Source organism: Doryrhamphus excisus, linkage group LG6 (genome assembly GCF_037039965.1).
Source record: "Doryrhamphus excisus strain RoL-2023G ecotype Guam linkage group LG6, RoL_Dexc_Guam_v1.1, whole genome shotgun sequence".
Taxonomy (NCBI): domain Eukaryota; kingdom Metazoa; phylum Chordata; class Actinopteri; order Syngnathiformes; family Syngnathidae; genus Doryrhamphus; species Doryrhamphus excisus.
In genome coordinates, this window is record NC_136362.1 from 14585726 (window position 1) to 14606417 (window position 20692).

A 20692-nucleotide genomic window follows, 5' to 3' on the forward strand; every position below is an offset into this window, starting at 1 on the left:
ATATTTTAAAACAGTAAAATTAAAAATTTCTGAGTGACGTATAACGTCAGTTCGCGTGTGCACATATGTTCTTTATAGAACTCTTTAATACCCGTGTTGTTACGAATGTCCTTCGACTACGTGTACTTGAACAAGACACGTGGCTCATCATAAGAACACAATGCCACATAGTCATGTGTTTATTATATTTGGTCACGTTATATTTTTGGAAACCATTTTAGTTAATAAATGTAGTACTGCTCTGAGTATATGTGCATATTCCGAGGTGACACAAACGCTCCATCACTGCGAGAGGATGCGATTCAAAAATGGAGGATGGCTTTAGCATGGAACTGTCGGATGTGGACCAAAAGCTACTTTATCTTCGCTGGTTTCATAACTATTAGTGTGAATATTTTTTGCCAGCTTTATCACCTCATCAAATATTGTAATGTACTTCAATGCTAACCAATTGAAACGCGCTCTATAGTTTGGCGACAACCAAAATGCATGTATGGCACAAGTGAATGTGAATTCAAACCCAGTTTGTCAGAAATACTTTAATTCGTGTTATTTATTGTTTTATTATAAAATGCTGATTGATGAACACATACATTTTAGTAGTGGGTTAAAATATTAACGTACATATGACTGGTTTAGTACTATTTCACACGCTTAAAACTATATAAAAATACATAATCTTTCTTTAGCGTTTCAACCGCTGTGCTCGCTCCCTTCCCATACAATGGACTATATCGTACATGTTACTGCACATGTGCAGAATGATTCCGGAAGACCTGAGTGATTTAAAATAAACAGGATTAAAGAAATAAATTAGGGAAAACTAATAATATAAATAACAGTAAAAATAAATATTTATAAAAAAATGATAGATAATAAATATTAAGTAAAAGTCAGACCAAAGAGGTTGGTCTGACCGGTTGGCCGGAATTGGTTTTCAAACTTGATGAAGTAAATTGGCACCCATACTTCACATGCACCAGAGGTCGCCATTTCCACAATCCACTTGCTCCTGTAGAGAACACACTGGTCATGTTATTTGCATGGAGATTATCCTCCATGGTTTTATCCTCTCATGGGTCAAAGTTGGGTCAAACAATCTATAGACCGCAATATTCTTAAAAATAAAATGCTGTTGTTGAGTCATGGTCAAGTTCAGCATACTTTATTGGATGCCAATGGTCCAGGTCGTGTCAATAATGCACAAAAAAACAGGGTTGGCATCGGCCCAGTTGCCATGGAGATGAGTCAGCTGGCTGAGATGGATTAGTTTGTCCCATCATCTCCATGGAAACCGTACAAACGCCATCCTGTGATTAAGTGCATGTGACGTATACTGTATAAGGAAAAAAAAACAACAAAACACACCAGGTCATCCTAGATTTTAGATGGCATGGTTTGAACAAAATACTTTAATCCCAACTGTTTTCAAAGAAACGGTCTCCATGACAGCCACACTTGTATTACACAACTAGCATATGTTAGCTTGTTCCTTATAAAGCCCCCCCAAAAAGTCTTGTGGCATGATGACTAAGCGCCGACTTCATTATAGTCAGCGTCACCAGTGATCTCCTAGAGGAACAATACAGCGTTTGTTCAACATAATCCCTACACCTGGATTAGAACTGGTCTGAGACAAGCAAGTTGAGGCATTTTATATCCCAATTTAATGATCCAATTTCTGCTTTTTAGCAAGGCATTTCTTAATGTATATACAATTCATATGTATATTTTTAATTAACATTTCCTTGTGATCATTTGGGAATATTTTGGTCAGTTTTATATTTACATTTATTACAGCCGGTGCAAACTCCAATCATAATAATCAACTTATAATTTAATTAAAACAGCAACACAGTATTATTCTTTTAAAGACATTTCTTGGATTTCAGTGTATCTCATTAAATTGTATAAAAAAAAGCACAAACCTATTGCAACACATTCTAATTCAATGAATAATCCGGCTTCTGCCATTGAGACATTCAGCACAGGATATCAACACAATAGGATTCTTGTTCACGGTCTACTATTTAACCTCATTGGCCCAAAAGAGAGGGGAAAAAAAAAGCTTTACAGTGTAGACGGTGAGAGGGGACTGGACGGATAAATACCTCAAATCTATCGTGTGAGAGCGCAGGCTTGTACTTTTCTACTTCAAGAGTTTGCTTTGTGCACACAGGCATCATGGTCAGCAGGTAAGTTATCTTTTTTAAATATTGTATATATTTTGTTGTAACACTATGTCATCAATGACAAAGTGGCTTTAGTATTTACAGCAAATGTTCAGAATGTGAGCCCTGAGGTGACCCAATCAGAAATGTTACAAATTAACTGTTCATGTAAAGTCATTTAATGTATTTCTATGACTTCAAACAGATTTGAACACCCAGCCGGCGGCTACAAGAAAATATTTGAGACATGTGAGGAGCTTGCTGAGCCCCTTCCAGCAACAGTCATAGGTTGATTCCAAATTCTTAACAATCTGCCTGCATTTACTCCCACAAATAGAGATTACCTTCACCCAAGATGCTTATTGTTCTGTTCCTCAGGGAGGATTCCTTCCTTTCTGAAGGGAAGCCTTCTGCGTTTGGGTCCAGGTCTTTTCGAGGTGGGAGATGAGCCCTTCTACCATCTCTTTGACGGACAGGCGCTCATGCACAAATTTGACTTCAAGAATGGCCAGGTCACCTACTTTCGCAAGTAAGCAAGCTCGTAGTTTGAATCAATATTCTCGGTTTTAAAGTTATAGCCATGTTTCCTCTGTCATTACTGAACTCTTGTCTCTCATTTATCATGTTATGCTCCATCTAAGATTTGTCAAAACCGACGCCTACGTCCGAGCCATCACAGAGAAGCGTGTCGTGATCACAGAGTTTGGAACGTTTGCTTATCCTGACCCCTGCAAGAACATCTTCTCCAGGTATGAATCCATGTTATACCTCAAAGCATCTTCTTGTTTATTCCAAGATTCTGCGATGTGTTGCAGGTTTTTCTCCTACTTTAAAGGTGTAGAGGTCACAGATAACTGCCTGGTCAATGTCTATCCGGTGGGTGAGGATTTTTATGCTGTGACAGAAACCAACTACATCACCAAAGTGGACACTGACACCCTGGACACGCTGAAGAAGGTGTGAAAACATCACACTGTGAGGAAACAAAGGCCTCTGGTTAAACACTTTACCCACCTCTGATACTACAGGTCGACATGTGCAACTATGTCAACGTCAACGGTGTAACAGCGCACCCCCACATCGAGAGAGACGGCACGGTGTACAACATCGGAAACTGCATGGGGAAAGGAGCCACGCTGGCTTATAACATTGTCAAGATTCCACCCACACAGAAAGGTTCATGTCACATTATAGAAAGTTTTCCAGGCTTTGTATTAAGATGTGTAGCGAAGCCTTTTTTTCATTTTAACAAAGCTGTCCTCTTTCCTTCATGATCTAGTTTTCTTCTATTTCACTTCCTGTTCGTCCCAATACTTTTGTCCACATAGTGTGCATAAACATCCATGTCATACAGACAAGTCGGACCCTATCGAGAAGTCCAAGGTGGTGGTTCAGTTCCCCAGTGCTGAGAGGTTCAAGCCCGCCTATGTGCACAGGTGAGTGAACCGCCATTGGTTCTCGGTTTCCGTACCAACTAAGCACGGCAGAAAAGCTCTTCTTGGTCTCTCATTCCAGCTTTGGCATGTCCGAAAACTACTTTGTCTTCGTGGAGACCCCCGTGAAAATCAATCTTCTAAAGTTCTTGAGTGCCTGGAGCATCCGAGGTTCCAACTACATGGACTGCTTCGAGTCCAATGAGAGCCAAGGAGTGAGTCAGCATGGCCTCTCAAGTCCAACCAAAAAACATCTCAAAGGATCATCACACATCACATCAGCAAATCAGCAAAATGTCATGTTATCATACAATTAATACCTAAATAAAAACAAGTTATAGCTATGCAAACACCTGTTGCCTCTGCAACAGGCACCTTCAAAGTTATTTTTCTTTAGTTTTATTATAAAACCTCTTTATACTTACATGCAGACAATAACTATAACCCCCCCAAGGTGACAGCATCACTCACCATTGTTTTTAGTTTTATTATACAGTGGTTATTACCATTTTTTTAAAACTACAATTAGGTGACAGTATTGGTTAGGTGACTTCTATATATGACACATCACACACCTGTTAACTTGGTAAAATTGCTCATTTTGTGGTTATTGTAGACATTGTTCCACATCGCCAAGAAGGACCCAGGGGAGTACATTGACCACAAGTTCAAAGGAGCGCCCATCGGCATGTTCCACCACATCAACACTTACGAGGACAATGGCTTTGTTGTGTTTGACCTGTGTGCATGGAAGGGGTGAGAGTGCTGTTACATTTGAATAAGCACACATTTTTTTACAGTGTTTTATAGTGCTGCATTTGTGGTATGTGTGCAGCTTTGAGTTTGTGTATAATTACCTTTGGCTGGCCAACCTGAGGGCCAACTGGGAGGAGGTGAAAAAGGCCGCCATGATAGCTCCCCAGCCCGAGGTCCGCAGATACGTCATTCCCTTGGATGTCCACAAGGTGAACCATATTAGTTTCATCCTCCAAAGAGAACCCACAGCGACTCTTGTGTTTTACCTCTGACTGGCTAGGAAGAGCAAGGGAAGAACCTGGTCAGCTTGCCCTACACCACAGCTACAGCAGTGATGCACGCTGATGGGACCATCTGGCTGGAGCCTGAGGTGCTGTTTGCTGGACCTCGCCAGGGTACACACTGTCATTACAAACACCGGCTCAAAGTACACATATGGTATATTTAACTTTCCATTTCATATGCTTGTAGCTTTTGAGTTCCCGCAGATCAACTATGAAAAGTACGCAGGGAAAAATTACACTTACGCCTACGGCCTGGGACTCAACCACTTCATACCTGACAGGGTATGTAACATGCTTTATATGGGAAATACACAGAAACATACAGTAGATCTTTGGTTTCACTTTTGGTCCATTTATGTCTGCAGATCTGCAAGTTGAACGTCAAGACCAAGGAGACCTGGGTTTGGCAAGAACCAGACTCCTACCCTTCAGAACCCCTCTTTGTCCAGACCCCTGATGGTGTAGATGAGGATGATGGTACATACGTATACATATATATATATTTTGATTTTTTCATTGGACTTTTCTTAGTTAAGATCTGGTTGATGTTGGCTAGTGTTGCAAAAACAACTTAACTGAAGTCTCTTGGTTGAAGTCTTGCATGACTACCATATTTTTTTGGGGCAATATCGAGGCAACGTTTCTACCAAAATGTTGTCTAATTATGACTGCAAGTTTTTTTAAGACTGCGCTTTTATGTTACAAGAGTGGAGGCCTCACTTCCATCATGTCCTCCTCAGGTGTGTTGCTGACCATTGTGGTGGCTCCCGGGTCCCAGAGACCAGGATATCTCCTCATCCTCAACGCCAAGGATCTGTCTGAGATCGCCAGAGCAGAAGTGGAGTGCACCATCCCTGTCACCTTCCACGGCATGTACAAGCCACAGTAGGGACTTCAGTAAAAGAGATCCCATCTCAGGCTCATTTCATGTTTATGTCTATGTATAAAAATATGAATAAAGCTCTCTCGATAAATGGTGCTACTTTGTTTGCTTTTGATCCAAGAGTGTAATTACTTGAAATAAGCAGTCCAAATTCTTGAGATATTTGCAGAGATTTGATGTGTTGCCATAGAAAATCCTATTATTATCCGAGTATTCAAACATGTTTCTACAGTCTGCTTTTTTTTACGCAATTCTTTTTCCAAAGTAAAAGCAAATCTGATTACCAGCATGTCACCTCTCAATCTGAAGAATGTTGCAATCAAGGCGGATGTGAGGTCTCTGAATGCAACACAGACTTAACGTTCTTCACATTCTAAGTAACCGGAATAAACTCACTTTAGATTAGCACTGTCAGAGGTGTGAATGTAGCAATATGGTTATTACAAATGTACACACACTTGTGTATTCATTTAAAGGTGTACCTATGAATTATGAAGTGTTCAGGCACAAATATAATACAACAAAGTATTTTTACATATTTATTGTATTTTTTTCCCTTCAAACACGCACACACACAAGGGCTGGTTTGTTTCCAACAAAGATTACATGATCGTTCAGAACGAGTTTAAAAAAAACTGTAAAAACAAATTTGCTCAATGGAAAACTAATTTGGAACTTGTTTGCACAGTAACTAAGCCTAAATGCAACAACAGTACCTAAATAATAGCAACCCAAATAAAGATAAAATAATATAACAACTGCCAACTGCAAAGTCAAATGAAAGTGATGAGCAAACCTCTGTCCGCACGCACTGAACAAAAACAGAAAGACATGGTGGTAGTTTAGGTTATACATATATTAATCATGTATGTATGTATGTATGTATATTCCTAGAAATAAAGTGCAAATCTGTGGATCGGGTGAAAGTGACAGTTGTGATCCACCCGCTCATGCAATCAGAGCCCTTTTTACACTGGCTGCTTTATTTACACACCCAACCAAGTAACATTCACAACCTATTTATGCTTATATAGTATTTTCTGTGTACTTTTGCCTTTACGTATTTCCTATGGATTATATCCCTGTGTAAGGGAATTATATATGACAGCCAATCAGTATTCATAAATAGAATTTCAGCTAATAATTGTATGCTTTTTTGTTATGTTGCACCTCCAATGAGGGTCAATAATTTACAGTTAAGTGACCACCGAGGCCGGCTCAAGTGGTGCAAACCAATCTAGTATTGTGGAACTTTCTTACGGCTTTATTTGTTTGAAAGTGCATGGCAAGACAACACCCAACCTTTTTTCGTGTTGTTTTTAAACTCTGAGAGCATTAGTTGGTCTCATAGGTGGACAGGAGGGCGGCGTCGACGGGCTCCATGCAGGAGGGGCAGGTGAAGGACCTCATAAGCCAGTCATCTATACAGTCCATGTGGTAGATGTGCATGCATGGCAGGAACCGCACCGGGTCGCCGTAGACGAAGTCCAGCATGCAGATCACACACCTGCAAAACACAGGTTCATTAGTGGGTCTACTGGGAAAGTGGAATGTGGATTAGCATGCAGGGGAATTCAACCCGGAGAAAATATTCAAATATTTAAGAAACCACTCCTTACTCTCTGATCTTTTTCTCCGAGCCGTCTTGCCCTCCGTCATACACGCCTTTGGGCAGGTGCTGGATCAGTCCGATGCGCTGGGCGATGCGGATCTGCTCCTCCTCGGTCAGCTGGGTGGCTAGACGGGTCTGGCTGGGCGTGGGATGGTACATGGGCATGTGAGACTGCTCCTGTTGACAAACCAACCATGAATGAATGAATGAATGAATAAAAGACAACATCATAGCCCCCAGCATGCTGTTATGTGGATGGTGGCTCTGTATTCATTTTGTAGTTTTAATTTGATTTGGCCCTGTTATAGTTTTGCACAATACTTAATAAGTAAGATAAATCAGATCGCTATAATGTACGTATGTTAGGTATGTGCTGAACATCTTCCCCCAGTGCTCATGCTAGCAAGAGCTCATGGCATTTAGATCCATTCTCATTGACAAGTACTTTGAAAACTTGACAGTTTTCAGTACCACAAATAACAAATAATGATTATTCCAGTAATTCGATTTTAAAATATCCTGATTATTTATATATATATATATTGCTGTGAGGAATCCCTTACAAAGAAGGAAGTAGGAAGAAGGAAGCGGGCTTTTGAAGACACAGGTAGATTGAAGAGGCTAGAAAAAATGACAAGGCAATGAAGGAGAAGGAAAACTAAATGTAAAAAAAACTGACACTCTCACAAGGAGCTCCTGCTGGATGACATGTAAAATGTGGAAGAAGTTTATAGTGGCTGTATTTTAATGATGATAAACTGGTACAAGGCGTATCGATAATAGGATGAAATATCCCAATATTTCAAATTATCGATATAGTGTTGGGCATCTAATCCGGTTCAGAACGACCATCGAGAGAAAGTTTGCATGGTTTAAATGAGGATACTAACCATAATCCTATTATTAACTATTACCCTATTATCAACTAGTATATAAATACTAAACTATTAAAGTTGAATATAATGTTTTTTCTAAAGAAGTACACTTTCACAATAGCAGCAGGATGTTTGAAGTGCACTGTTTATTTTGACCACACATACATGCAAAACAAAGATGTATAATAAAAATGATGTTGTGATGTTCGGTGTTCACAGGTACATGTTGACATGTTTGAGGTACACACATTATAAGCTTATGGTGTTGGAATTGCACTGATGTTTATGTGTTCAGGTCAGAATCAAGTTATATAAACGTGTCATACTCGTATTACAAGTTATGACTACTCCTTTTTGGGAATGTAATGTGTGATCTGTGCATGAGGCAGTGACAAGATTGTGAACTTTTTATACAACTATATAAAAGATGAGCACATAAAAAACTACTATAGCATAGAAAGCATCCTATCAGATTGCTCTGATGTCATCCTCTATACTGCCCACTGCCACACGGGGGCAATTTGTGGGGTATCGACCATTCATGATTATGACATGCTGTAATGTACAGTACAGTACAGTTTATTTCAGTATTCAATTATTTAATATAATCGTATTTTTGACAATCTTACACAACGGATAAAGTTGTTACTAAATAACAAAACTTGCAAATGGCAATGCTCACCTGGTAAGGCGGAGGTGGCTCCAAGTCGGCATCTGTCACGTCCCCGAAACTCGCCCTGTCCGATTGGGTTTCATGAAGCAGAGAGATGTCGTCCGATGTCGGGGATTTCAGGCAGTTCCCCATTTTTTAATCTACTCCTGGTTCAGGGTTTCCACAAAAAAGACCCTCTGAAATACCAACGATGCCCGCGGTGGCTTGTTGTTTTTATTCTGATGTCACAAAACAGGGTTAATTCACTCCAAAGACATCCTATGCATGTTTATGCAACTCCCACGGATACTTCTCAGAGTTAGTGGTTAAGAGTTTCAGCTCATGTTTCCACAAAAAACATCCACCTCAACACCAAAACAAAAGAACTCCTGCTAACGGCGAGCTAGCTACTTTTGTCCACCAGCTGGGTGACTTCCTTGATTGGCGACGCTCATTTTTACACTTGGATCGAATTCTGTGATAAATATCTACGGCAAGATCCACTGTCACTGTTAAATTAAACTCTATAAAGCTCAAACAGCATCGACAAAACCGCGTTTTACCTCCACGACTAACACTTTCATCAAGACTTTAAAGCTGCCTTGTCTTGCTAGCTCCTTCTTTAACCCTAGATGCTAAAGTGTCGTTTGGATATGACGTCATGATATAAATCTTTCATGTGATTGGCTCGTTTCACCAGATCCAAAACAATGCCCAGGCCCGCCCCCTTTCTAATTACAACATAAAGAGAATGTGTTATTTACGCACATTTATGACGAAAAAAACATAAAAACGAAATTATTTAATGCTTTTCTGTTTTTTTAACGTAGTTAAGAATGTATTTTCTAATTTTATGTTGATTTGTATGTATAATGGGTGTAACTATATTCTTACATCTTTTAACATCTTCTTTTATATTCTTACATTTTCCTATACATACTTATGTCTGATGTACAGTATACAGCATGTAATTATAAATAAAAATAAAGTGTTAGATTGCTCATGTGTCCAAATGCAGTTCAGAAGTCGGAAGTTTTGCCTTAATCAAATGTCTGTAACGGTCTGCAATTCAGCAGGTAAGATGTTCCAAAGCCTGGAAGTAGCTAAGAACAAGACCAATCAACCCACTGTTTGTAATTGGACAGGAGGACCTTAGGAACTGTTGGTTGGCTTTGCTGGTTGCTGGTTAAAAGATAACATAAATAAGAACCAAGAATTGCCTTTAAAAAACACATTTTAAGTTTAAAATCAACTATTAAACGGACTGGACGCCAGTGCGCAGAGGCCAGAAATGGAATGATATGACTCTGTTTACAGGAGTTGGTCAACATCATTTTGTACCAGTAGTAAGCAGTTGAGTAATGACTGGTTGATACCATCATATACAGGACACCACAGTAATCAATGTGAAAACTAATGAAAGTATGCATAGCTATTTCAAGATCTCTGACCAGTGAGCAGATTTGATCCCAAACACAAAGCACACAATTAAAAGTGATGTAAAATTAACAATTCTGTTTAGATACCGCTAAATGTTTTATACATTTCCCCCTGTTTTTACTGGAACATTGAACATTTCACTAGGTATTTAAGTGCCATTATCAATGTCGCTTTATTAAACTATGACTCATATTTTTAGAATCATTAGTGTTTTGCAAGGCTCAATAAATACACACTGGTGGACTTAAAGACACATTTATTTGTATTTACAACTATTATACACTTAAAAACCAACAATTCCCCCCCAGGAACTCATGATGCAAATCTATCTTTTTTTGTAATCACAAATTTGGCCATGTCCCATGTGATTAAAACAAATACACAACAAACCTTTTTAGTCAACATTCAAAAATGCTCTACTCATACAGCTTGCCAGCCTTTAACCCGTTATTTATTCTCTCTAAATGTTACAAACAGCCTCTGTACATTATTATTAAGCGATAAGAGTAATGTTTACTTGCGTCAGAAATGTATATGCTGTGTCTGTCTACAGTCATTGTCTGCAGTGGTTATACAATATTCACAAGGCAATTGAAATAAATGGTGTTCCCGATAGATTCCATCTGTAAAGGGTGTCGACCGGCAAAAAAAAAAAAAATGTCAAAAAAAATGTCAAAAACAAACAGGAATGACAATGTAAAAAGTGTTTAAAGGTTCAAGAGTTGGCGGAGGCATCATTGAGCAACAATGCTGGTTTAAATAACAAAGCATCTCCTCTCTATTATTGTACGACTGCATTCTTATCTCACAAGTTATTGATAAAATTGATAAAACAGAAATAACGCTTCCCACCCCTCGCACTCCATGCACATTCATTCGTATTGTAGAAAAAAATCCAGCATTGTTGTTGTTAATTGTTTATACAGCATGTCTGGAAAAGTATGAGAGTGCGTTGTGTCAGCTTCTTGTATGCATTGACGATCATAATATATTTACAAAGACGTATAGGAAAGTGTTGTCAATAAATAATCCGGAAACAATCTTTGCTTATAAAAACATCTATTGGCATTGAATAATTTGTGTGCAAAGGTGTGCAAAAATCTTAAGCCACAATTAGATAGACAAAAACATTGTCTCTCTGTTTGTTAGTTAGCTTCTGGTTAAGGATCGTACCACTTTGATTCTGGTGGGTGACTCAAACACTGGAAATAAATTCCAAATCTTTTACACCCTATGTAAAGTATAATTTCTTTATTTTAGAGGTGGCCTAAGACCTTTGCACAATCCCTCCATCCTGTGGCTCTCTGCATTAAAGTACTGTGCCCTATCTTCAGTACAAGGCAGGAAGTTCACTTTTTTTAGTTGTGTTTTGTGAATCAGCAACTACAATTCCAGGAAGAAGTGTTCTGTGTTGTTTCGGATACTGTAACTAAGACAACGCTGTACATTGCAGCAAAGAGTCACCGTCTCCTCTTTTCCTAGCACCTGTCGTCCTCCTCTGTGTCACTCAGTTGGTCGCAGCCCGCCACTGAGGTCGTCTGCGCCAGACGCTTCCGGAAGTGTCCGTTGGGGACCTGCCAGCCAGTCCGCAAGCGAGGGCGCGCTGAGCTGACAGTGTTTGAGCGTCCCAGACTGCAGGCCACGGCCGCCTCAAAGGTCAACGTCTCCATGGGGCCGGTGGGATCCGGGCTGTGGTCCTCCTCTTGAGAGGCCAGGAATGGCTCAGATGGGTAGCGGCGAGGCGGGGAAGGGTGGTGACCCGGCTCGCTCCCTCTTTCGCCCATCACTTGGTCTTGCCTTGGAGTCTCCGGGCTGCCTTGCTCGTCATCTTCGTCGATAGAGGGGTCAGCCCGGCACACCAGGGGGGAGTAGGAGATGTGAGGGCGAGAGCGGGTTGGGGTTTGCGATGAGGGTCGACGGACACTGGGGGTGCTAGACTCGGATGTGGAGGGCACAGGGCTGTCTGAGCTGTTACCCTGAGGATGGTAGCAATAATAATCAGTATTTTATATTATATAGGGACAATTTGGAGACACCTTAATTAATCAACTTGTAGTTGTGTTCAACCGCTGGGTGTAAGAACATGACAACCCTGATCCCAAATGCTCCTTTTTGAGTGGATGAACATTCCCAAGAACACACCCAGAAGACATGAAGCTGAACTGTGCACTGTAGCTGCATATTTGCTTTAATTGTACAAAATTTTCTTTTTTTTACACATTTTGTATACCTGTTTGTCTCTGGGGTTTGTCCTCTCCGCACTTGAGGAGCGTGACGGCTGCAGACTGCGTTCCTCAGAGTTGCAACGAGATGTGTCCGGAGACAGAAGGTGGCAGCGCTCCTTGGATCGACCTCTCTCTTTGTCGCCCTGCTGCCAGTGCTCAGACCGAGACACTATAGTGATGACAAAACAGGTTGAAATTGTCTATTAAATACAGAATAGATGATAGAGGACTTGAAGTTGATGTCACGACAACAGCAGGACTGACCTGCAGCCTTGTAGCTTTTGTGGCGAGGTCGATAAAACCTCTCCGGACTTTTCTCCTCCTGCCAAAGACCATTGACCCGGTGGTCGGCCACAGTGGAGGCAGAACGCTTCATTGATCCGCCTGTAGCCTCCGTCTGCAAACACGCACAAACGCATACATTACAATGAGATCATTTGGGTTACAGAGCGTTTCATCTGCATGCTGTATCGTGGGTTCATGCACCTTTTCTCAGGTCAAACTCAAGCACTAGCAACCAGTCAGATAGCTATTTGTAAATAAACACAGCAATTCAACAAACAAACATTCCCAACCAACAATCGCTGCACTCAATTCCATGTTTACTTGAATATAGACTGTAACTGTTTTTGAAAAAGGAATAGTTTTATATGCTTAATACATATATTTTTATATATGTATTTGTAAGTATAGCCAAACTTTTGACTGGTACTGTACATCATTTAATTTTTTTGGTGAAAATAAATAATCAAAATTTTTTTTGATTTTTGTACAACAGTAAAGGGGATTTGGTATAACAACTAAAATGTTTATTGGAATAACAAAGATTGTGTTCATACCAATATTTTATGAGAATGTATTATTATTTTGTTTAGAAATTATTATAATTTACAAATTATGAATTAAGTATTAAAGTAATTTTCTGACAATATTTTATTATTATATACTGTATGTGTATGAATTTTATTTTACAGTTTTTATTATTAATTATTTTTAATAGGTCAATTTTATTTATTTCTTTATTAAAACACATTTACAGACTGTATTATGCTAAAAACCAGGGGTGTCCAAATATTTCTGCAGAGGTTTGTATACAGAAAACTCTAAGGATGTGGGTCCAGTAAGATATTATTAATATATATTTTTATTAAATTAAACATAAAATCATTCCAACAGAGGTCAAGATATGCTAATTTGATCATTATATGTTAACAATTATTGTTAGTGTAATATCATGTTCAACCATCAATCCATTTTCTGTTTCACTTGCCCTCATTAGGGTCAAGGGTGAGCTGAAACCTGGGGTACAACACATGGGGTACACCATGGACTGGTCGCCAGCCATTCACAGGTTATATTTTGTTCAAACATTAAATGTTTCAACTTTTTCTCTTTTCAAAGTGGCCCTAATCCTCCCTCTTAATGTTTGGTTGCAATTCTATGTATAGAACATTCCATGGGCACCAATACAAATTGAGCTAAGGACTGCAAATGGTTCCTTGTTGTAAACAAACAATAGTGTTTCATGATCGCAAAAGGGGTTGGAAACACACCATTTATGTCCAATTTGGTTCCCACATATTAAGGTACATTTTATTCACCTAACAAGCAAACTTGTAAGATGAATATCTATTTTTATTGTAATTTCAAGCATTCCAGTTAAAAATCAACCACTTTTCAGACCTTGAAGACATGAAAAACAAACTCCAATCATTCGTGGGCACCCTGCAGCCACCTCTGGGCAGCCACGGATCCAACTTTTAAGCCTTGACCAGATTCCCAAAACATCACAACCCAAAAAATGCCTTGGCTTTTGTCGTGGGGAGCGGAGGCCATGCAGCCACTGAAGAAGGTGAATCTCCAGCAAGAGAGGCAAGAGTCATGCAGGAAGTGTGTACCTGCCACTCTACAGCCAGTCGGGGCACGGATGAGGCCCGCACACACAGGCCCCTCCCTAGTGGAAGATCGAGTGTGGCCTCAATCCCCCAACGGCATTCGCCCACCTGGGTGAGCAAAGACAGACAGGCAAGGCAAGAGGAGGAGACAAATCAGGCTTGTCCTTGCCTTGATTTGTCGGGGTCAAGGTCTCATCTATCAAAGCCATCACTGACGGCAAATTCCAGGCCAGAAACAGACAAGAAGATTGACTTGCTTGGTGAGACAAGCCAGAAAAAGACAAGTCACAGGGAAAGATGGACTCCTTCTTGGAGGAACATGCATGCTCACATCGTGAGAGCCACATAAACAACAGACTGTCTACACGCTCCTCTGCAACACTTTGACTCATTTTTGGCAACAAGTGAGGATCCACTACAGTGTCGAGACAACACACACACGCTTGTCCGAAAAGACCACAGACAACCATGTTCTGTTAGGAAGCGAGAAAGTCGTTTGGGAAGGACAAGGAATTACAAGTGAGTAATACTTATGAACAAAAGTATTGGGACACAATGCACCTCCAGAAGTAGATGAGGTAGAAAATGAAACTATACAAAATATAGTACCGTAAATGAACAATAAAATACCGTACATGTACACAGTGTGGAAAAGAGGTACTGTGGTGTGAAAAAGTGTTTACTGCCTTCCTGATTTTTTATTTTTTGCATGTTTGTCACACTTCAAACTAATTTAAATATTACTCAATGACAACACAACTGAACACAAAACATTAAATAAACATTTTTATTAATGGAGAAAAAAAATTCAAACCTATATGGCCCTGTGTGAAAAAGTGATTGCCCCCTTTAAACTGTGGTTTATCACACCTGAGTTCAATTTCTTTAGCCACACTCAGGCCTGTTTACTGCCACACCTGTTCTCAATCAAGAAATCCCTTAAATAGGATCTGCCTGACAAAGTGAAGTACATCAAAAGATCCTGAAAAGCGAGACATCATGCCGAGAGTGAAAGGCACTAATGGCATTTAGGAGGGCAAATGTATTTGTACATACGTATATCAGCTGCACATGTCCATGTCATAAAATGGTATATTGTGGGCAAGCACGAGGCTGTGAGGACCATGCAGCTCGTTATTTGCCAAGAGGCAATGATAAGCGATGAAAATCTTCAGGGCTGCAGCTATCGAATAGTTTAGTAATCGAGTATTCTACTGAATTTTCTGTCGATTAATCGAGTAATCGGGTAAAACATATTTTTGGCTGTATAAAGAGTAATAATAAATTCACAAGAAAAAAGAAAAAATTTGACTAAGTAATGAACCAATTGGTTGAATGATTGACATAATGGAGTGTTTTATTTCTTAAATACACATAGTACATAGTGTAAGTGGTGCTTATGTTTAGGGCTATAGATACTATATCCAATCTGACTGCACACAGACAAAAGAGTTATTGAGGGAGTCTAACTGGTGTGAGTCAAACAGGCAAACAAAGATGAAGTTGAAATAAAATGCTATATTGGAAATGTTTTGGAAAAGGTGTAAAAATATAACAATTAAACATGAAACAGTGGTGAAACTTCCCAGGAATGGCTGGTCAACCAAAATAACCCCAAGTGCGCAGCGACGACTCATCCAAGAGATCACAAAAGACCCCATAACAACATCCAAAGAATTGTAGGTCTGACTTGACTCAGTAAAGGTCGGTGTTCATGACTCCACCATAAGAAAGACACTAGACACAGTTCCAAGACAAAAAACACTGCAGAACAAAAAGAACATTAAGGCTTGTCTCAATTTTGCCAGAAAACATCTTGATGAGCCCCAAGACCTTTGGGAAAATACTCTGTGATCTGACAAGACAAAGGTTTAACTTTTTGGAAGAACAAACACTTGATTGCAGTTGTTACTGCCAAATGTGCCCCCACCAGTTATTAGGTTTAGGGGGCAATCACTTTTTCATACAGGGCCATGTTGTGTATATATAGTAGTATCACCATCATAAGACTGGACACACTGTGTGTATGTTCATTAAACATCCATCCATCCATCCATCCATCCATCCATGTTTGCGAATAAACAACCACACACACACAAATAACATTTTGCGGACAAGACATAATTAGCATAAAGACAACAAGAGAGTAAAGTTGTTGTCCCCCATGACCGTGATATCAACTTGTGGCTTCCCTGTGGAACAAAAACAAGCTCCAAACTAACTGCATTGCTTGTTTGTTTTAAAAACAAAATGTATCACTGTGACAAAAAGTCACATTTGGAGTCCGAAGACCAGAGGATAAGTGGATAACGCTAGTTAAATGCTAGTTTGATGGCACCAATGCAAAGTAGAGTAATAGTCAGTAACAGAGACAGCGAAAACAATAGTATTGGCAAATTTGAGAACTAGACTATACTATCGTTGAATAACTATGAAAAATGCATCACAATACTTTTGTTTAGTGTAAATAATGCATCATACATCATATCAAGACATGCCTACTCTTTGCTTACCAGGTTCTGCTGCTGACTCCCATCAGCGTCAGAGCTCATAGACTGTAGAAATAGCTCCTGAGGTGAAATGGGACTCAAGGCCACAAAACCCCCTCTTGTCCTATGTAGGGCGGATGTAGAAGGGTGTAAATAAACACATGAAAGGATGCATAAATGTACAGAAAGTACAAATACAAACACACAGGGCAGAGCCAGCACTGTGAGCCATCAGGGGCAAAGGCTGTGTGTTGGATAGAATGTCCTCAGGGAGCGTGGAAGCATCCAGACGCTTGAACATCAGGTTGCTCTTCTAATATAAGACACACTCCACTAATTAGTCTTTTTTGTCATAAAATGTCCTGTCATGATCACTTGCCTGAGCTTCCAGCTGTTGCCGCAGCTTCTTGGCCTTGTTCTGCTTGAAGTAGTCCATGATCATCATGGAGGCATAGATCTTCCCCACCGTCATGTCCGTGTCTGCCAACAGCAAGATCAGAGCTAACAGCCCTGAATGCTAACATGGCTGCTTTAGAGGCTGACCTTTGTTGATAGGCACCAGGAGGTCCAAAGTTTTCTGGGGCAGGTAGGGCCAGATAATGCTGATCTCTTTCTGCAGTTCAGCATCCAAGGCGATGCGGTCCTCACCACCTGGAGACACAAACAACACATTTTGATACAGCTACGGTGTACTGGTGTATCTAAAGTTGTGACCAGTGTGATATATGAAACACGCATCACTTCACCTCTGGCTATTTTGATGTCCAGCGCCGTGCGTATAAGCGACATGAGAGTGGAGGTGAAGTGGACCGTCATGTCCTCATCCACTGGCATGTTCATCAGCACCAACCTCTGAGTGACAAACAGGGAGCATTTCACGTTTTTACATTTCTTAATACCCTTCCCATTCACAAGCTATAATTACCTTATAGGCAATCTTGGCAGGACATTTTTTTCCCAGGCCCAGTGGAGGAGACATGTGTGTTAACATTTCATACATGGCCGTGTAATGGATGCGTCCGCTGCAGAGTGAGGTGAGGAAGAAGACACACAGAAGATGAGTTAGAATATTATAAAAATTATTTAAAAAACTACAATTACCTTTGAATGACCTTGCTGTGACTCTCTTATGAACTGGAAAGTATAAATATTCTACAAATGTGTCATCTCGTTGCATTTGCTTCCCTCTGCTGGATGAATGTTGACATTCATCATCATTCATCGATATTCGTCATTAGGTACACCACCCCAATAAATTTCATTCATTCATTCATTATCTACCACTTATCCTCACGAGGGTAGCAGGTATGCTGGAGCCTATCCCAGCTTTCTTCGGGCTAGAGGCGGGGTACACCCTGGACTGGTCGCCAGCCAATCACAGGGCACATATAGACAAACAACCATTCACACTCACATTCATACCTATGGACAATTTGGAGTCGCCAATTAACCTATTATTGCGTGTAGCTGCTCTATAAGAGTCTACAACTCAATACAAAGGGCCAAAAATGAGCATAATAGGTACCCTTTAATAAAATATTACAAAATAAACAACCATTCGCACTCACATTCATACCTATGGACAATTTGTAGTTGCCAATTAACCTAGCATGTTTTTGGAATGTGGGAGGAAACCGGAGTACCCGGAGAAAACCCACGCATGCACGGGGAGAACATGCAAACTCCACACAGAGATGGTCGAGGGTGGACCCAATAAATTTGCTTTTACAAAAATTGAAATGCTTGGATTTGATTTACACTGTCATTTATATTTTTGTTGCTACTTCCTTACAATAGCACTATAAAACAATAAGCTTAGAATATATCAAATAATATGACTGGGTCGGGCAAAAAATAAACATGAAAATTTAAAAACTCTGGACCGTGTCACAGGGGCAGCTAAGGAACTTGCCAATGTCCATCCACTTCATTCAGTTCCACCGGGGGAATATCAATCCATCCCCAGACCAGCTGTGAGACATATGTAATCCCTCCAGCGTGTGTCCTCGGTTTGCCCTGGGGCCTCGTACTGTCTGACCATGCCTGTAACATCTAACGATCCTTGGGGCAAGACCTTGCACCATACCAAAAGGGTGTGATCTACACTTGTCCGGCTGAGAACCATGACCTCAGATCTGGAGGTGCTGAGGATCACCCCAGAAGCTTCACACCAACGATGTCTGATTATACACACAAACAACCTGAGCATCGCCCACTGCAATCGTCATCAGACATGCACACTGATATTATCACACCGGTCTAAAACCTGAGAATCTGTGGAATTCTTTATATGAGTGGGTTGAAAAGGTTAGCAAGGTGTATTTCACAACTTCTTTCTTATTTGTAGCTTCGTTTTTTTATCCACCTTAAACCAAACAAGCCAAGTAATATCCAATTAATGATCTGAATCTTGTAGGATTCCCCAGTTAACCATTTATTTTCTTGTTTACCATTTATTCTGTTACTTTCTGTTTTGCAACAACCTGCTCTGGCCCTATGTCTTTCTGAATATGTACTTGAAAGTGATACCACATTTACTTTGTCTAAATAAAAAATACAAATAAAAAATATGTCAACCCCCCAATAAACCAAGCCACCTTACGGTCCCTTTGGCATCACTCGGGCGAACTATGCATAACACTGCCTGTATTCGGTAAGTCAGGCCATCAAAATAAAAGAATGCCACAGTACCACATGCACAGTTAAGCCACACATTTAGTCCACAACTTTCACTCAGCCAGTCGGCTTGGTGAATGGATGTGGCACTGCCCGTTTGTTTCACCATAATACCGGGTTAGTAAGCAGCATTTAGTTCCCTTAACTCCCCTGCACGAATACCTCTATGCTAACCTGTAAAACTTGGACAATTTGGAAAAAATGCCTTTTCCAGGTCCACACAGCAGATGTAGACAAATTGGACTAACACTCATGCACTCTCCAGTACCCTGGAAAGGTTGTAGAGCTCGTTGAGTGTTTGACAACCAAGATGAAAACCACATTGCACCTCCTGTAGACGGGCATACCCTTCTCTCCAGAACTCTAGAATAGATGTTCTCAAGGAAGCTGAGTTCTAACTACCGTGCAGTTCTGACAATCCAGCTGTAATGTTTCTGACTTCCACGCAATGTTGAAGAGACGGTCAACAAAGACAGTCCCACAACATCCAGAGTCTTGAGGAATTCAGGGCAAAACTCATCCACCCTCTGAGCTTTGCCACTGCCAATTTTTATAATAAGGTCCAGAGAGGAATTTGGTTCCAGTACCCAAACTGTGGGTCAAGGTGAGTCCAACTACCAATACAAATAAATGAACAAACAATCAAGAAATAAATGGATAAATACACCAGATACAAAACTAAAATGGATGGGTCGTGATTTGATCTCACCATGCCAAACGATCGTACTCTCCCCAGATTCTGACAAATTCATCCAAGTGATGAGGTCCAAGGATTGAGGAGTCTCGCGTGAGGTACTCAAAGTTATCCATAATAACGGCTACAAACAGGTTTAACATCTAACAGTGACAAAAAAGCACAATGCAAGTCACAAAAATGACAAAATAGATGACAATTGACTGTACTGTTTGAGTTCTGACCAGGAAGGAGCTGAAGAAGATGAAGGAGACAAAGTAGCAGTAGGCAAAGTCAGTGCCGCAGCCTCCCTCATGGTCCGGGGACAATGTGAAAGGGGCGATGGAGGGGTCGGGCTCGCACTCTTGGCCCGACAGACAGGACAGCATAATCTCCTGCCAGGACTCTCCTGTTGCACTCCTGATAGATTTGAAAATGAGCAAGGACCTCATTTGCATGAAATTAAGACAACAGTCCCGCTGGTGAATGAACATCAACATGCATTAATGTCAAAAACCCACCTGAAGAGCAGCATGAGAGCGCTGAAGAACGTCTTGAAGTTGTTATGCTGATTGATGTGACTCTCATCATTCAGCTTGATGTTTCCAAACACCTGCAGACAGACAAT

General features: G+C 40.4%; 3 protein-coding genes across 6 annotated transcripts in view; 1 reads left to right on the top strand and 2 right to left on the bottom strand.

Annotated features, from left to right (window-relative positions):
• The first annotated feature begins 1915 nt into the window (after nucleotides 1–1915).
• Nucleotides 1916–5636, top strand: rpe65a (retinoid isomerohydrolase RPE65 a). The gene is made up of 14 exons (XM_058066483.2): nucleotides 1916–2195; nucleotides 2377–2459; nucleotides 2550–2700; nucleotides 2813–2920; nucleotides 2987–3128; nucleotides 3200–3347; nucleotides 3526–3607; nucleotides 3687–3819; nucleotides 4221–4360; nucleotides 4440–4569; nucleotides 4641–4755; nucleotides 4832–4926; nucleotides 5010–5121; nucleotides 5385–5636. The coding sequence occupies exons 1-14, from the start codon at nucleotides 2185–2187 to the stop codon at nucleotides 5531–5533; spliced, it is 1599 nt and encodes a 532-aa protein (XP_057922466.1). The 5' UTR covers nucleotides 1916–2184; the 3' UTR covers nucleotides 5534–5636.
• Nucleotides 5637–6512: 876 nt separating this feature from the next.
• LOC131125196 (RING finger protein 11-like) lies at nucleotides 6513–9322 on the bottom strand. Its single transcript, XM_058066489.2, has 3 exons — nucleotides 8697–9322; nucleotides 7147–7316; nucleotides 6513–7034 (listed from the first exon to the last, which is right to left on the bottom strand). Exons 1-3 carry the CDS (start codon nucleotides 8817–8819, stop codon nucleotides 6863–6865), a joined length of 465 nt encoding a protein of 154 aa, XP_057922472.1. The 5' UTR covers nucleotides 8820–9322; the 3' UTR covers nucleotides 6513–6862.
• Nucleotides 9323–10308: 986 nt separating this feature from the next.
• Nucleotides 10309–20692, bottom strand: part of LOC131125181 (voltage-dependent R-type calcium channel subunit alpha-1E-like) — a 54999-nt gene continuing 44615 nt past the window's right edge. For 2 of the 4 annotated variants that reach the window (XM_078791513.1, XM_078791512.1), the window contains 13 exons: nucleotides 20586–20677; nucleotides 20310–20484; nucleotides 20101–20228; nucleotides 17641–17737; nucleotides 17462–17567; nucleotides 17259–17366; nucleotides 17095–17195; nucleotides 16922–17028; nucleotides 16740–16839; nucleotides 14230–14334; nucleotides 12596–12728; nucleotides 12337–12500; nucleotides 10309–12082 (listed from right to left, as the gene is read on the bottom strand). In XM_078791513.1, coding sequence (XP_078647639.1) covers nucleotides 11585–12082; nucleotides 12337–12500; nucleotides 12596–12728; nucleotides 14230–14334; nucleotides 16740–16839; nucleotides 16922–17028; nucleotides 17095–17195; nucleotides 17259–17366; nucleotides 17462–17567; nucleotides 17641–17737; nucleotides 20101–20228; nucleotides 20310–20484; nucleotides 20586–20677 — 1914 coding nt within the window. In that variant the 3' untranslated portion in view covers nucleotides 10309–11584. The remainder of the gene's footprint in view (nucleotides 12083–12336; nucleotides 12501–12595; nucleotides 12729–14229; nucleotides 14335–16739; nucleotides 16840–16921; nucleotides 17029–17094; nucleotides 17196–17258; nucleotides 17367–17461; nucleotides 17568–17640; nucleotides 17738–20100; nucleotides 20229–20309; nucleotides 20485–20585; nucleotides 20678–20692) is intronic. The other 2 variants (XM_058066461.2, XM_058066460.2) reach the window with 1 other exon arrangement.